We start from the raw sequence: 18,270 nt of genomic DNA, 5'->3' as shown, positions 1-18,270 counted from the left end.
ATTGGATCCTAGAATAGAAAAAGGACATCAGTGGAAACACTGATGAATTACAAGTACAGTCTGTAGTTTAGTGCATAGTATTATAGCAATGTTAATTTCTTAGTTTTGATAAATACACTATGAATATGCAAAATGTTAAGGGGGAAGGTACGTGAAGGGTACCCTATTAGCGTAACCTTTCAGTATATCTAAAATTATCCAAAATAAATAGTTTTTAAAAATACAAAAAAATCTTACTTTATTAAAGTTCACAAGACTAGATAGTAGATATTTTTATATCCCACCAGCAATCGTTTAACTTCATACTTCTCTTATTCCTTTCCTTCCATCTATGCCAGTTTAGACTTGGAAAACTCTTCCTCAATGCAATTGTTCCATTCAGCCTTATTCGTCCTCTTCTCAAACCCTTTCCAAAATTTCCTTTTTCCTGACAACACACAACCTATCAGACAATTTAAAACCAACAACACAGACTAGGCTAGTTTCAATTTCCATAACACTTTCTATCTTATTTTTTCACATTTCAATCTAGAGGATCAGAATGATATTTTTACACCACTGGCAGGAAACTATTATAATGTTATATTTTTATTATTCCTAGAATAAATTACAAATATTGAAAGGTAGTAATTATACTACCTTATGTTTTAAAATCACAACTTTCAAAAAAGACTTCATTTTCAAAATGGTGGGTTGATCTCTTATTTTCATGTCTTCTGACATCCATGACCCCATTAAAATGATAGGAAAGGAATGAAAATGGTGTGTATAGAACCAACAAAAAAAACAATTGAGATAAGGGAGGAGGAACTATGAGCAAAAATTTTCAACAACAAATTTCTGTAAGACAGATTAAGAGAGCTACTCATTGGAGGCAAGCAAAGGAAACCATAGCCTGGAGTATTCCCAGGGAGATGGCAGTAGGGTAGACAAGAGCTGATCAGCCCCAGAGAAGTTCATTCTCGGGACTTAGCAAAGACAGGTGCTGTAGAGGGAGATTAGACATCGAGCACTACGTGAAGCTCTGTATGCAGAACAGAAGTTCCTTTCCCATCCAACCCTTGTAAGCAGAACGCCCAGAAAATGACCAAAACTTGGTGTCTCCTTCCAGAAAAAAACCTGAAGCATCCTCTAAGAAGAAATTGTAGCATTTTGGGAATTAACTGTCAATAGATCCTCCCCATTCCTTAAGTGTGGATGCATATAGTGACTTCTTCCCAAAGAGAACAGTATGAAAAGGGGGACCAACTTTACAGCAGAGAAACCCTGCTGACACTCCTTCAGCCAGGTGACCAAGGTGAACCTCAACAGTGGTACAACCTGTTGATACAATGGGATGAGAATGGCACTTTGTCTCTGTGGTTTTCCTCCCCAAAACCCACAAGGCCAGTCTAATCATGAGAAATCAGACAAACCCTAATTGAAGGTTTTAAATTCACCACCACATTCCTCAAACCTGTCTCATCAAAAACAAGAAAAGTCATAAATTGTCACAGCCAAGAGGAGCCTAAGGAAACATGACACCTAAACGTAATATGGCATCTTGAATGGGATCTTGGAAAAGAAAAATGACATTAGACAAAAAAAGCTAAGGAATTCTGAATAAAGTATGGACTTTAGTTAATAATAATGTATCAATATCCCCTCATTAATTGTAACAAATGTACCACATTAATGTTAGACATTAGCAATAGGGGAAACAGTAGTTGGGACATAGTAGAAATATCTGTACTATCTTCACACTTTTTCTGTAAATCTAAAACTCTTCTAATATAAAAAGTTTATTTTTGAAAAAGTCAGCAGACTGCATTCTTGTACACACAGCTGACAATTAACTTTTTATTGTGCCAATCTCAAATATGTGGGACAACCAAAGAGAACTAAACATTTGAGGAAAGACTGCAAAATAAAAATGAGAGAAAAATATAAACCAACAGTAACAAATTGACCTCCCAGAAGAAGCAGAAGAAAATAAAAGAGAACTGTAAAAAAATCTTTTAATGAATACTCTCATAGAAATTCAAGAAGATACTGTATCCATGATATATGATCAAGGTTCTTTAAAAAAGGAACAATCAGAAAATATGAAAACACTTTGAAATTTAGCATATGGTTACGATTGCTGAAATTTTACAAGAAACTAATAGGTCTGGAAAAAAAGTCATGGATATATTCCAGAATGTAGACGAAAAAGATGAAGTCATTTTAGAATTATGAGAGAGAAGCAACTGCGGGGTGGGGGTGATGAGATTGTCCTATCTCATTTTTTTTTAACTTCAGTAAAATACACACAACAAAAATTTTAGCATCTTAACCAGTTTTAAACGTACAGTTCTGTAGCATTAAGTCCATTCACACTGTTAAGACAGTCACCACCACCCATCTCCAAAACTCTTTTCATCTTGCAAAATTGAAATTCTACCTATTAAACAATAACTCCTCATCCTCCCTTTGCCCTGGTAACCACTATCCTATTTTCTATCTCTATAAATTTGACTGCTTTAGGGACCTCAGATAAATGGAATCATATAGTATTTGTCCTTTTATGATTGGCTTATTTCGCTTAGCAAAATGTCCTCGAGTTTTATCCATGTTGTAACGTGTCAGAATTTCCTTTCTTTTTACGGCTTAATAAAATTCCATTGTATGAGATATATGTAGATATATCCTATATTTTGTTTATCTAATCACCCACCAAGCGACACACGGGTTGCTTCCACCTTTTGCCTAATGTGGACACAAATCTTGATTGTGATAGTGGTTATAGTACTATGCGCATTTGTCAAAACTTACGGAACTGTACAATAAAATGATATATTTTACTATATATAAATTATATTCCAATAAAAAAAACCCTCTTAAGTATGAAATAAACACTGAGAATTAATTAAGAAACTCCAGTAAACTGGAAAGAGTTTTATTTCCAGAAGAAAAGAACAAGGACTATGAAAAGAAGACACTTTCAAAGAAACAACACCAGATGTTGCCCAGAGCTAAAGGTTGTAAGTCCTCAGACTGACACAGCCCACAGATGCTCAGCATGATGGAAAACAAAACCAAGGGGCTGGCCCCGTGGCCGAGTGGTTAAGTTTGCGCTCTCCACTGCAGGCAGCCCAGTGTTTCGTTGGTTCGAATCCTGGGCGCGGACACAGCACTGCTCGTCAAACCACGCTGAGGCAGCGTCCCACATGCCACAACTAGAAGGACCCACAATGAAGAATATACAACTACGTACCGGGAGGCTTTGGGGAGAAAAAGGAAAAAAATAAAATCTTTAAAAAAAACAAAACAAAACAAAACCAAGTCTTGTCCAACACTGTGAAACTTCAGAACACCAATAAGACATACAAAGGAGAGAGAATGAGACTGGTAGAAGAATTCTCATCACCCACACTGGAAGCGAAAAGAAAACAGAGCAATGCCTTCAAAATTTCAAAAGAAAAAGATTTTTAGCCCAGAATTTTCCAATTAGACAAACTATCAATTTAAAGGGAGACGACAGATAGATAAGAAAAGCAAATAAAAGGAGGAAATACAAGGATCCAGAAGATGTACTTTTTTAAACATCTTGTTGTAGGAAGTTATTTACTGACGTGCTCTAGCAAAATGCAGATGTAAACCACGAAAAGAGGAAGGGACAGGATCAAGGAAACAGTGGATCCAACCAGGAGACAAACGAAGACAACAATTAATATCTAAAAAAAATACCTAAAAGAAGACAGCTGTGTAGCAGATCTAGAAAATCAATTAATCTGGACTAGAAAGGAGGATGGAGGGAAGCAGGAAGAATAAAGGAGATTTGAGAAACTGAATATTCTGTTTGAATATGTGGAGAGAGAGAATAGAAAAGTGATTAAGAGCATGGCCTCTATCCAGCTGGCCTCCCTTCAAATCCCTGCTCCATCACTTAGCAATTATACGTACGACCTTGGACAATCCACTTAGCTTATCTCTATTCCTCAGCTCCTCACCTGTAATAATCCCCATATCACAGATTGTTGTGAGGATTAAATTAGTCAATGCATGTAAAACACTTAGAAATTACCTGGCACTTGAAGCCCTTAATAAAGGTTGGCTATACTGATGGTAGAAAAAGCAAGCACTATAAATTTAAAAATCATAGACTCCAGGAATAAGGAAAAAAGCTAAACAAGAAAGGAAATGGTATCATAATTCTTGGTTTTATAGAACAATACTTACAGATGGATGATAATATAAACACTGAGTATTGATTTAACTACAAATAGTGATAAAAACGACATAGGTAGGCTGGGGGAAGAGACTGTTGGGAAATCATAAAAAAGTTAAATCCTCGGCTATTAGAGCAGAATGTCAACGTATTAGGTATCACTTGATTATTTAAGAAGTACCTCTATAAGCATATTATTTAGTGATTTGGAGGTAAATTCCAGAAGAAACAGTTGAAAGAATTTAAAGTGGTTGCTTCTCTCATCACCATTGTGGGAATTTTGATGGGATCCAGGTTTAAAAAAAATAATAAATAAAAAGCTTAAAGGCTTTTTGGAGACAATTTGGAAAATTTTAATATGGACTGGTTATTAGATGATATTATAGGATTATTAATTTTGTCTGTGATCTAGTATCACGATTATGAAGGAGGAGAATGTTTTTATTCTTAGGAGATACACGTTGAAGTATTTAGGGGTTAAATATCATGATATCTATAAGTTATAAGTTATTTTTAAGATTAAGAAAACAAAGATTAAGAAAACAAAGATTCAAGAAAAACATATACAACACATATATGTACACATACACACGTGTTATATATATACACTACATATATACAGAGAGAGAGAAAGCAAATGTAACAAAAAGTTAATTAGATATTAACTTGAATATATGTGAAGGGAATAGATGCTTATTATACTATTCTTTCAATTTTTATATATGTTTAAAAACTTCAAAAAAACCTGGAAAATATTGCTTTTTATTATAAGTAAGCTCTCTGTATGATAATTTTTTAGCCACACGTACGTATTACATTGAAAAAATAAAATAATTTAAAGAAGAAAGATCTTACTACTATTCCCCCAAAACTGTCAAGCTAGCTAAAAGACATATACTATATATCATTCATTTCTATTTTTTAAAAATTCACACAATAGGGACCAGCCCCGTGGCCCAGTGGCTAAGTTTGCGTGCTCCGCTGCAGGTGGCCCAGTGTTTCCTCGGTTCAAATCCTGGGCGCAGACGTGGCTCATCAAGCCACGCTGAGGTGGCGTCCCACATGCCACAACTAGAAGGACCCACAACTAAGAATATACAATTATGTACCGGGGGCCTTTGGGAAGAAAAAGGAAAAAAATAAAATCTTCAAAAAAAAAAAAAATTTCACACAATAGCTTAAGTTCAATTTTCACATTTTCTTCATGTTGGGTGCCAGCAATTTAGCCTTTAAGGAGCCTCTGTGTTCTCTTAATTTAAATATATGGCATGAAAACTGCTGTCTAAACCACTTAAGAATTCCTGAGAAGGACTAAAAAGAATGCTTCTTTGAACACATAGTATCAGACTCTAGGCTTTGTCTTCAGTAAATTCACTGTGCAAGAATCCCATCCATTTTGAATAGAAAAAATTTCTCCATCTGCATTTGATACACAGTAAAATAAGAGGAAATGTTTACATAAATTACTTAAATCTGCTGAGGGATAAATCTGTGATTAGGTGAAGCTAATGTCTTTTTTTCTATCTACCAATATGCATATTTTTTCCTATAGAAATAATTGCTGTTTCTACCAATTATTGTAAAATATCAAGTACTCTACTTACATATTTAAGATAAGATCCTTTTCTTAATTTTTCGTGCGATTATATTTTAGGGGTATGGTGCTATTGTTACCCTTTTTTTAACACAGGAGGAAATAGAGATAAACAGTATGGAAACTAAAACCATACAAATCTATTAAACGCAGTTGTCCTTGGAAGGAAAGCCTTTGGTCTGCCCTCAAAACAGTCTTTACACTACACTGTATCAGTACAGCTGAGTACTCTACAAATATGAAATTCATCATCTGTTACTACAGTCTCCTCCAACATTCAAAATATAATTAGGCCATAAAAGCCAGATGTTGAGATTACTTAATCCAACATGAAGACCCTAAGGCCCAGAGCATGTACTTCTCCCAGAATCAGAGTTACTTAATGATGGAAGCAGGACCAGAACACTGGTCTGGTCATCACTGTTCTAAATGTTATCTGGTTCATAGACCCATTATTTTCCAATATGGAGACTGGAATAAATATATGAAAATATAAGTGGAAAATAAGTGCTGTAAATACATGAATGTGTTCAAGAATGAAATAAATTGTCCTAATGGGATAGAATTAAAGGTGATTTTTAGCTTAGGTGATTTTACAATAAAAAGAGAGAAACTGTTTGTTGCTCTCCATGTGTTTTATTGTTGTCATTTTATAAGAAGTAATTTAAGAAATATCATTTGTGGTGAAACTGTTTAAAAATGTTGACTTTATGTTCAGTAAAAGAGAGCATTTGGTCAAGTCAGCAGAGGCACTTTCAGAAGCCAGGTGAGGGTAGAGAATCAGTCCTGGAGGATGAAGAAAGACTCTACCAAGAGTGAGTTAGTCTGAATTCTTTTGTAGCCAGTACGTCTGCAAAGCACTAATAGCAATAAAGAGGGATTACCATTAAAATTACCACCTAAAAAGTGAACTCCGAAATCAACCCAAGATAGGTAAGAGACATATAAAGTTACCTAAAGGACCAAAATGGCCCCTAAATCTAAAAACACTTGATAGTAACCTGATTTGAGACACTAAGGTATCTACAGAAAGGGTACAGAAAGGATGGTGCTTAAAGAAGGACAGAAGCTTAAAAGGAAAGGGGTGACTTGGAGGCAGAGTTGGAAGTGTTCCTTCAAGCCTTATCCAGGGAGAAAATGAATTTGATTTGAAAGAACATGCTGGCTTGAGGATGCAAGAAAACCGAACTTTTATGCATCATTTGTCAATTTTAACTTAGCACAACTCAATTGTTTCAACTCAGAAGGCTTTGCTATTTTACATAGATTTTGCTGATTTCTTGCAGATATCATACTAACTGCCCTGAAATTATGAATTTATTTTAACACTGAAGTCACAATCCTATTGTAAATTGATGTTTTCCAAACTATGGCCAGCAGTTAGTGAGAAAAGATTTATCAGCTCGGTGTTTTCCCAGGCAGGAGGCATCTTTCTTTTCTACCGTACACTTAGAACACAGTAGATCAGGGTCAATCATAGAAGACAGATGAGAGCAAATAAGAAACCAAAACCAAGTGCCTTCAGGCTTTTAAATAGGCAACTGTCTAAGAATAGATGGCACGAGCTCTATGTCAGGCCGCTTGTTACATGTGTGTTAAATTACCTAGTACGTATTCTCTAGAGTACTTAAGGTACGGTATCAAGAATATCAAACTTAAAATATCCAATAGCTACGAACCTGAAAGAACCCTCCCAGAGAAGGAAAGAAGGATGGAAGGAAGGAAGGAATGGCTGGGGTGGGTGGGTGGGTGGGGATCTTTCTTATAGCAGAATGCCAGCTAATAAATGCAAAAAGATTGATGGAAATAGGAAGCACCATTCAGCAACTGTCATAAAGATGTGGTTGATTCAGGTGGGAATTGTCAATGGATGCTGGTGGGTGGTGAGGGGCAAAATGTTAGCAACATTTGGGGAAATCTTCCCTTAAAATACTAATCAATTACAAAGAAGAAAATAGTAAATTTAATATGAATAAACCTGGCATACACCAACATGACCATGTGATTAAGGTTAATATCACGAGTGGTAGGACAAAGCAGCATCTTGTGACTCCATTATGATGCCCTGGGAGGAATACACCATCATTTTTGTGGCATTCTGCACAGAATGCATTAACTGAACCTAGTCAGGAGGAAATATCAGAAAGATCCTACATCCTACAGTATTAAAGGCTTGTACTCTTTAAAGCTGTCAAGGATACAAAAGATAGAGAAAGACTGAGGAAATTTTCCAAACTGAAGGAGCCTAAAGAGACATGAAAAGTAAATGTAGTACATATTCCTGGACAGGATCTTGAACCAGAAAGGGAAAAGAGCCATTGTTGAGTTTATAATGTTACATTGTGAAGTGAATGGTGGTGTAGCACAAAAGCTTGCTTCCTGATTTGGAGTGTTGTGTACTGGTTATATAGAAGAACATCCCTGTTTGGAGGAGACAGATACTGAAGTGCTTAGAGGGGACGGGACATCATGTCAGCAGCTTGTTCTCAAAAGGTTAAGAAAAAGACTAATGATCACTCACACACACACACACACACACACACACACAGAGCACACACCATGGAGCAAAAACAGTAAAATGTTGACAATTGGGGAATCTGGGGGTAAAGGAGTTCTTTGTTCCATTCGGGAACTTTTCTGTAAGTTTGAATTTATTTCAAAATTAATTATTTCAAAATCAATCCATTGGGAAAAATATATATTACAACCTAAGTAATATATTTAATTGAAGAGAAGGATGTCAATAATAGAAATGAGCCTAATTTTTTAGCCACTAAAACTCTACAGTAGGGAAAGTTAGCATTCTAATTGACTCAAATCTGCTTTAAAATGAAACATTACATTCCTTGTGAAATTTACTATATTTTTGCCCAATTAGATCTTCTTTTTTGAGGAGTTTGAACTAAGACAAAGAGTCTGTTGGTTAACGGCATCATAAGTAGCAAAAGTAGGAGCAAATTATCCTGGAGTCCCTGGAAGTCTAGCCCATGAATCCCTGGAGTCTGACTCATCAACTGGATTCAGAGCCTTTCAAAGGCAGCAACCGGTCCTTGTGCTCCTACTGCGTCCCTCAGTGTCTGGAACACTTGCGCCCTACCTCTTACACCTTGATGTGTCTCACTCAGTCGTAATGTACTCAGTAAATGTGCGATACTCTTTCAATAACAGCCTACTGCCAAAGGGGGCTGCTCCTTCTAGAGAGTTCTTACTATATGCTTGATGAAATGTACAAAAACATTTATTCATCAAAAAGTAAACGGACAAATTAAATCCTATACTCATAAAACAGAATTACTATGTAGCAGTTAAAAAATAACTTAGATCGGGGGCTGGCCCCGTGGCCGAGTGGTTAAGTTCGCGCGCTCCGCTGCAGGCGGCCCAGTGTTTCGTTGGTTCGAATCCTGGGCGTGGACACGGCACTGCTCATCAGACCACGCTGAGGCAGCGTCCCACATGCCACAACTAGAAGGACCCGCAACGAAGAATGTACAACTATGTACTGGGGGGCTTTGGGGAGAAAAAGGAAAAAAATAAAATCTTTAAAAAAAAAAATAACTTAGATCCATGTCAAAAGAAGCCTCAGAAAAGCAGGTTATACGATAACTATATCGTTTATGTAAATTTTCTCTCTTTCCATCTGTCTTTGAGCTGTGACATCGGTCTTTTCCTACCGTTGGACTCAAACTTAGACTGGAACTTACACCATTGGCTCTCTGGGTCTCCAGGTTGCTAACTGCAGACCTTGAAACTTCTCAATCTCCATAATTACATGTGACAATTCCTTATAATAAATCTTTTTATTTACATATATGGATCTCCTATTGGTCCTGTTTCTGTGGAGATAACTACAGTAACACTTAGGTAAACTTTTTAAATAGTAATAAAATAATAGTGTACTTAATTCATAACTATATACCTAAATATGCAAAAGTATAAGAAATAGACTAGAAGGAGAGGCACTAAATTCATGATAGTGGTTGACCTTAGGATGGGAGAGAGGAATGAGACGGGAGACGAAGGACCAAGTAAATTTTATCCGTGATGTCCTATTTCCTTTATGATAAAAGATAACCTAAAGTGGCAAAATTTTAACAATTTTTTATTCTTGGTAGTGGCTGCAAGATGCTTATTATCTAATTATGTTGATACAGAAGGGCTTGCTCATAACAACCCACTGAATCATTTCCAGGCCCTATAATGTAACACAAAATAATGGCATATACCTAGGATCTAAAGTTAGTGTATATAGTTAGAAAGCATGAACTGACATGAGCTAGCAGAAAACTCACATTGAGTAGAATTCAGTTCCTGCAGTGTTTGATGTGAGACTTAAATGAATGTATTTATCTTAAATGCTTTAAAACTTTGCAAATTGTGGTTAATTTTTTTTAAGTAACTCATAACATTAACATGAAGAATTCCTAATCCACTGCTTTTCTCTGAAGCTCTAATAATTGGATAAGCGCTTAATTGGCATGCTTCGGTCTCCACGATGGCAAGCTAATTAAAAAAAAAAAATGGTACAGCAAATATAAAGACAGCCCTTTGGATTTCGGCTTTTAAAATGCTAATTTAGACACTCTAGTGAAACAGGTGTGATCGAGACCTACTTAATTTTATCGCCTATATAAACTACCATAAAATGTTCACTAACAAGTATAGAATCAACCTCACTAACAAGTACAGAATCAACCTATCGACAAGCATTTATTGTACAAGTCTATGTTGACTCTCTAGCTATGAAGACCCCCTTAGGTCTTCATTCAAAAGTTACCTTATGGAAATATAAAATGGTTCAGCCACTGTGGAAGATAATATGGCAGTTCCTCTAAAAATTAAATACATAATTACCATATGATTCAGCAATTCCACTTCTAGGTATATATCCCAAAGATATATATGAAAGGAGGGACTCAAAGAGATATTTGTACACCCATGTTCATAGCAACATTATTTACAAGAGCCAAAAAGTGGAAACAAGCCAGATGTCCACCAGCAGACGAATGGATAAACAAAATGTATTACACACATACAATAGAATATTGCTTAGCCTTAAAAAGGAAGGAAATTCTAACACACGCTACAGCATGGATGAACCTTGAAGATATTATGCTAGGTGAAATAAGCCAGACAAGAAAGTACAAACATTGTATGATTCCACTTATGTGAGGTACCTAGAGTAGTCAAGTTTACATAGAAGAAAGTAGAATGGTGGTACCAGGAGCTGGGGGGAGGGCTAAATGGAAAGTTATTGTTTAATGGGGACAGAGTTTCAGTTTGGGAGGCTAAAGATCTAGAGATAGATGGTGATAATGATTGCACAACAATGTGAATATACTAACACTACTGAATTGTACACTCAAAAATGATTAAAATGGTAAAATTTTGTTATACATATTTTATGTCAATAAAAAAATTTTTTGTCACCTTCTCTGTGAGACCTTCCTAACCACCTCATTTTAAACTGCAAATCTCTTCCCAATCTGACACTCTGTACCCCTACCCCTACCCCTCTCTTTTTTCTCCTCCTCTTAGCACAAACACCAACAAACATATATACTGTCGTCCCTCCATATCTGTGGGGTATTGGTTCTAAAATCTGTAGATGCTCAAGTCCCTTATGTAAAATGGTGTAGTACAATAAATACATACAGTCAGTAGGCCCTCCATAATCATCGGCATACATAGATTCAAGCAACCACCAACACAAAATCTGTGGATACAGAGAGTGGACTGTATTTCTCTACATACTATGGGGGATTGGAATTGGCCACCCCAAGATACATCTCTTTGGTAAGAGGATTATTTTGGGCTGGTTACTTTCAAAAACTGCAGACATGAGAGAAACTCTCAAAAGTAGAAGTTACCCTTTGCAAGACACGTTTACATTTGTAAAGGTAATCTCCATCTGTAAAGGTATCTCCCTCTCTGAACCAGGAAGAAGCGGGGATGACCTTATCTCTAGAAACTCTTATCAATGCACAAGGCAAGGACTTAAATCTGCAACCTTACTCTTGTTTACTGTGCTTTTCTGGTAATCTCCCATAAGTGACTCCTCCCACCCCCAACATCCTCCGTTGTCTTTAGCTGAGGGTGGTATTTAAGATGGGAACCTCTGCCCTTTTGGTCTGTTGCTCTGTTTTCCTGAGTGTCTCCCATGTATACATGTTATAATGCTTTGTTTAATTTTCACCTGTTATTCTGTCCCATGTGAATTTAATTCGTTGTCTGGCCAGAAGGACCTAGAGTGGGTAGAGGAAATGTCTTCCTCCTCTACAATACTTACTTCACTGTCTGCTCCTCACTCTAGAATGTGAGCTCCTAAAGGGTAGGCTAACTGCCTGTTTTATATCCCCAGTGCCTACAACAGTGCCTGGCATACAATAAGCATTCAGTAAATATTTGTTGACTGAAATACCACTGTTATGTCAGAAGGACTAGAGCTGAGGGAGGCTGGAAGCAAAATTAGCCACTCACAGGCTGTGGCTGGAATCCAGAAATAAAATGGTAACACTGGGGCTATGTAGCATCTATTATGAGAGAAGAAAGTATAAACCTGAAAGACACTCCAAAAAAAGGCTAAGATTTGAAAACAGATTGGAAAGAAACGGAGCAGAAAAATGTATCAGGCTGGGCTCTGTTTTGAGACAAGAAGAATGGAAGTACCAATAAGAGAAATGGGGACAAGGAGCAAGTTTTGATAAAATATAGACCAACATAGAGCTGACATGTCAGAGCCGGAGGTGGGGATCCGTGACCCCTGCCCAAGGATGGTTTAACCTAAAGAGGTAACGAATTCACCCAGAGACTACTTAAAAAACAGAAGAGCAAAAGGTAGAGGGTGTGACCTTAGTGGACACACACATTGAGGGTGAGGGAAAAAAGAAAGACTGAAAACATAGCAATAGGATGACCTAAAAAGCTGCAGAATCATGGAAGCAGAAGAGGAGCTTTGAGGAGTCAAGGTGGAGGGCAATTAGAAAGGAAAAAATGCCCTAAATTTTGAAAGGAGGTTATTGAGAATCTTAGAAAGGGGTTTCAAATGCTGGCCAGTCTTTCAGCAATATGACTATTTTCAGAATTGTGATGTTTATAAAATGGAAGCCTATAAATAAAATTTAAATATTTTTATTCTGAGGTTTCCTCTGCTAGGGAAGAAACGACGAAGTGAAAACAGTGGCTAGCAGACTAGCCCATTGGGAAGTACTTCCTGGGGCAGGAAGGGCACAGGAGGCCTGCATGGCACCAGGAGCCTTCCATTTAAAATCAATTGCAGTTTTCCATCATTATTCACAAGGGCCTCCCTAGCGGCTCTCCTCCACTTACTCAAGCATCCTTAGATTCCGATATTTCGAAGCCACCGTCATCTGTCCTCTGGATTTCATGAGTCTTCTCCTAACTGCTTTCCTGGCATCTGAGCTCCATTACCGCAGCCAGTCTGTGAGCTCTGGTCATGGCTGCTCAAAACCTAGTCATGCCTTCCCATGTGACTCAGAGCAAGAGCCAATGGCCTCACAGGGGTCTCCAAGGCCCTACCCAGTCAGCCCTGCAGCCACATGCACCTCCTCCTGCTCTCCACATGGCTCACCCTGCTGCACCCACACTGACCCCCTTTGTGTGGATCAGGTCAAGCAATGCCTCAGGGCCATTGCACTTACTTTTGGCTCCCCCACCTCCTTCAGGTCTCTGCTCAAAGGTCACCTTACTAGAGAGTTCTCTCCTGACCACCTACATAAAAGCTTACCTACAGTCCTCCCATTCCTCTCAGGCATGTATTCAGGTATCTATCTTCCTTTATTTTCTTTCCTTCCTTCTTTCTTTCTTTCCTTCCTTCCCTCCTTATTTATTTGTTTTTATGGTACTTACCAACACCTCACACATTTTATTTGTTCATGGTTTACTAACTGCCTCATGGTACATAAAAGGTATTCAGTCAACATTTGTTGAATTTTTAAATCCAAGTAAATGACTTCTACTATGACTAGATACAACTGTTTCTAACAAACAACTCAGTCACCGTCTCCATACTTAGAATATCTGCTCTGTCTACTATACTTTATTTCCTTTAAAAAGTATTCTAACTGGCTTTCTTCAGAGGAAGCTTTCCAGGCAACCCATGTGCTCTTTAGACCATGATTCACAGCAGTGTATTTATACGTTACACATAATTATGAATATCCAGGTCTGATTTCTCTGTCTACACTGGATTAGAAATGGCAGAGTGGGGACAGGAGACCTTTAGAGGCAGGCATATTGATGGCATGAGTTAACAGCTCTCAGCCTGAGAGGTAATAAGTGCAAATAGCAGTAAGAAGGTCAACACACACACACACACATTTGAGGATTCTTAGCAGAGGAAAACACCTAATAGTTTAAAAATATCACCATCTAATGTACATTAATCAATGTTGAAAATGATGCTTGCAAACTGTCAGAAAAAGTCTGGGTTGGGTCCAAACTCCACCTTGCAGCCATGAAGCTGAAAATAAAGTTTTCCTTTCAGAATTTAACTGGAAACCTCAAGCTAATCTAGAAAATTTCTATGTGAAACATGTGTTTTCTGATCATGCTAGATTCCTCTAAAATCTAGGGCTGCTACTAGGAACAAATAAGATGAGAAACACGATATAACTAAGTACTATACAAATAACAATATCTTACACTCAGTCCTTTCAAGTATACAAAGAAATTTTTTTTATATTTCATAGGACTCCAAGAGCCACCCTGTGAGCAGGCAGGTAAGATGTGGAGAAATAAAGTGATGTGCCCACTATCAATTCAACACACACTGTGGAGGAGTGTCCCGGGTGTGGACGATAGTATGGGGACCCAACAGACTAGGACCCCCTCCCATGGGGTCAAGGGGCTTTCTTAACATTTTTACCTTAAACCTGGAGCACCTGCAACCATTTCACTATACTAGTCTAGGATAAGACAATCTCTACTCTAGCACAAATCCTTAGTTATTTTATATAATATCTTACTATTTCATAGTGCTGTTCTGCAAAGAACATTACAGCTCCCAAGTCTTCTGTCAACCAAATAATGTTTAAAACCACTATACTAATACCAAGGCACATGTGTCAAATGATGTATGTATAAGATTATCTACGGCAGTAGTTTTTATATAGCAAAAGAATGGAAGCAACTTAAGTGTCCTCTAGTGGGAGATTTATTAAATCAGTGGAACACTAAGCAATTGGCATAAAGAATGTGGCAGGTCTGTGTGCACCAACACGGGACAATCTTTATGATACATGATAAGTGAAAAGAGCATGGTTCTCAACAGAGAATATGGTATTAGTTTTCATGAAGGGTGGTGGGGACAAGAGGAAGAATGTATGTGTATGTTTATAAATGCAAAGTATACCAATGAAAGGATATACATAAAAAATGGTGGCCTCAGGAAGACAAACTGGGTGGTTGGGGGACACAGAGGGATGGAGACTTAAGATTTGCCAAATATCTTTTGTATATATTGAATTTTTGTAGCAGGTGAATGTAAATAAATAAAGTAACATAACCATGGCACTGGATGAATGCAGAGGGCAAAATCAAAATGGAAACAATAAGGTCCCCCCTCAAAGATTAAGATACTGTATGTGAGAACACACTGGAAACTACAAAGCATATATTGTCATAATTAATGAGTAGGACATAGTCAAAATTACTTTGGGAGAAGAATTCTTTTTAATTTTCTCAATTTCAAATTTCAGTGCTCTTGATATCATACTCCAAAACACAAAACTATTTTTAGACATTGCAACCAGATTCAAGACCTATAAGGACTGGCCCTTTGGTCCCTCTGGAAGGTTTTGTTCTGCTTATTTTGCTGTCTTTGTTGTCTGATCATTTTAACAGACATGCTTTTGCTTCCATACATAGACCCTGAAGCACACAGTGGACCTGGGGGACAGGGACAATCTGACAGCGGAAAAGCACACTCTGCATTTTTGCAACTCTCAGTAATCTTTCTGACCCCTGCTGAGTTAAGCACTTGAACATGAAAAGCCCAGGTGATTTGTTATTGTTTTGTCTTAAAATAAAACACTTTGAAAGTAGAGAGGAGTAAAATAAAAGCAATTAATTTTTACTGTTCTATCAATAAAATACTAGAATTGGCTTTGACTAAATATAATTCAGACATCTGAGAGTCAGACCATAACAAGTATAAGACTACATTTCTGGGTCAGTTTGCTCCAAATGAGGACACTTTATTCATGAGAGTTCAGTTATCCCAAGCGCCACACTATGTGCCACAGCCATGACTGAACCGAAGCAAAAAATGACAATATTCCAGGGGACACAGCATCTGCAAAACTGTCTTCCACCCAGCTCACTGGAGACGGCCAATAAAGACCTTTTCTTCTCTCATTTAACAGATGTTGAGCAACTATTGTGTATTTTGTTTAACACGCATTTAGTGTGTCAGGCACATGTTCTAATTTAAATATTAACATATTTGATCCTCATAATAACCCAAAGAGATAGACAACATTTTTGTCCTCATTTTACAGATAAGAAAACTGAGTAACCAGCCCAGGGTCAAAGAGCTAATAAATGTGAGAGCTGAGGTTGTCTGAGTCCAGAGTTCAGGCACTTAACCATTGAGCTCTACAAAAAAAAGATAAGCACTGAGAATTTGCTGGGAAATAAGATAGACCCATGTCTGCGCACTCTCCAGAGTTTACCTCCCAGCCAGGAGGGACTGATAAAGAGCAAACAGTAGATAACAGTTTAACTACAATGGCCGAATTGCTGCAATGGAAAAGTGATGAGGCATCAGAGCATAGAAGGTAAAGGATGACGGAAAACATTCACTGAGCTCTCACTGATTCCTCACAAAACCCTAGAAAATAACTAATCATATTCTCATTGTAGAGATGAGGCAGTTCCGCCTGGAAGAGGAGAGCTGGAGGTCAGAGGCAGGATTCATCCTTAGTTTGAGCAGTCCTGACACCACTCTCTTGCTAGTAACAAATTAATTGATTTTTTTCTAGATCCTTTCCTCAACTTGTTTTCTTTTCTCAATATATCAATTTAATCTCTTCTGTATGTTACACGATGAGAGGTTTAAGTATTTATCCTGAGTGTCTTGTAAAATGCAGGAGCCTTATCTTATCGCTTTGACAACAGCCATTTAATACCAAGCGCTCTGTTCACAATAAGACCGTCATGCATATTGGTTACCAGCATTCATCTCAAATTGATGCTTATCCTTGTTGATCTGCAGCCGCCCTCACCTGGTAGCTGAGAGTTAAAAAAAAAAAAGGAGGCAAAAGAATAAACTTATCTAATGACTTCATTCCAAGGTCCAGACCAGGTGTTTTCACAAGTTATCTTATTAAAATGGCTAGAAGAGATCAGATGTTTCAGATAAGATGGGTCTGAGAGGCTCTTACGACTTATTTAAAAACACCATCCCTTCATTTTAAAAGTACTGTAAGGAAAATGGAAAGCAATTTCAAGAGAATATAAATTTTGCAGTCATTAAAAATTATGTTTGCAAGGAGTCTTTAACAAATGCGGAAATATTTATGTTCTAATAATATTTACATATTCAGAAAAAGAAAAAATGGATAAAGTATAAGCTGCTTTATAGAATAATAAATATATTTTTATACATAAAACATTTCTGAAACACACAAAAAGGAATAGTATTGTTAATGGCTCCCACTAGGGAGTGGAAATGAGAAGACAGATAAGAGGAAATTTTAACACTCACCTTCTATCCTTCAATAGTTTCCTATAAATAATTTTTAAAAATTAAAACAAAATTACATTTAAGGAAAGGTCTTTAAATGATACGAAAAAATGGTGAAAATGTTTAGGCTATATAAAATCATCTTAAGTGACAGGACAAAAGTTTTTTTAATATAGAATAATTTCAACTATGTCCCCCATCCCAATAAAAGAAACCAGCAAATTCCTGAAACACTATTAACAATACTTACCCCCAGGGGGTAAGTTTTCACTTTTTTGCTTCATATACTTTCTTCTTATTTGAAATATTTAAAATAAGAATTTAGCACTTTCATGATTTTAAAAAAAAACACAATAAAGTTAAATAAGGAGAACAAATAGAATACAGTTAATATATGAATGAAAGTGATAGGATTATAGGAGTTGCTTTTACCACATTCTAAAGTCAAATATAAAGAAGCCAAGTTGTCCCTCTAAATTAAGTTCAAAGTAAACACTAAAAGACCATTTTCTTGCTGAAATACAGCCAAATGTGGGCTCAAAGTCCTATTTCAAGGAAGGTAGAATCACACCTTAATTTTAAATACTTTTAGACCTAATCTTCTTTTCCTCCTTATAATCTTCTTTGCTACAAGTGTTAGCCCTGCTTTCTTTCCAACAGCCATTTGAGAAGAGAGGGTGATAGTGGCAATTAGCTGGAGTCGGTCAGACTCCAAGCTCAGGGTGATGAGGAACTCCCCGCAGACTAGAAGCCTCTATCCTCACCTCTTCAACACTGTTTGCT

The 18,270-nt window shown here is 37.1% G+C and overlaps 1 protein-coding gene across 5 annotated transcripts in view; it reads right to left on the bottom strand.

Moving 5' to 3' along the window:
* CERS6 (ceramide synthase 6) overlaps positions 1-18,270 on the bottom strand; it is a 303,793-nt gene that overhangs the window by 251,619 nt on the left and 33,904 nt on the right. Inside the window, exon 1 of one of the 5 annotated variants that reach the window (XM_070240589.1) lies at positions 13,110-13,272. In XM_070240589.1, coding sequence (XP_070096690.1) covers positions 13,110-13,168 — 59 coding nt within the window. In that variant the 5' untranslated portion in view covers positions 13,169-13,272. 5 annotated transcript variants of the gene reach the window in all.

This window comes from Equus caballus, chromosome 18 (assembly GCF_041296265.1).
Source record: "Equus caballus isolate H_3958 breed thoroughbred chromosome 18, TB-T2T, whole genome shotgun sequence".
NCBI lineage: Eukaryota > Metazoa > Chordata > Mammalia > Perissodactyla > Equidae > Equus > Equus caballus.
This window is presented reverse-complemented; position numbering and strand designations above follow the sequence as displayed.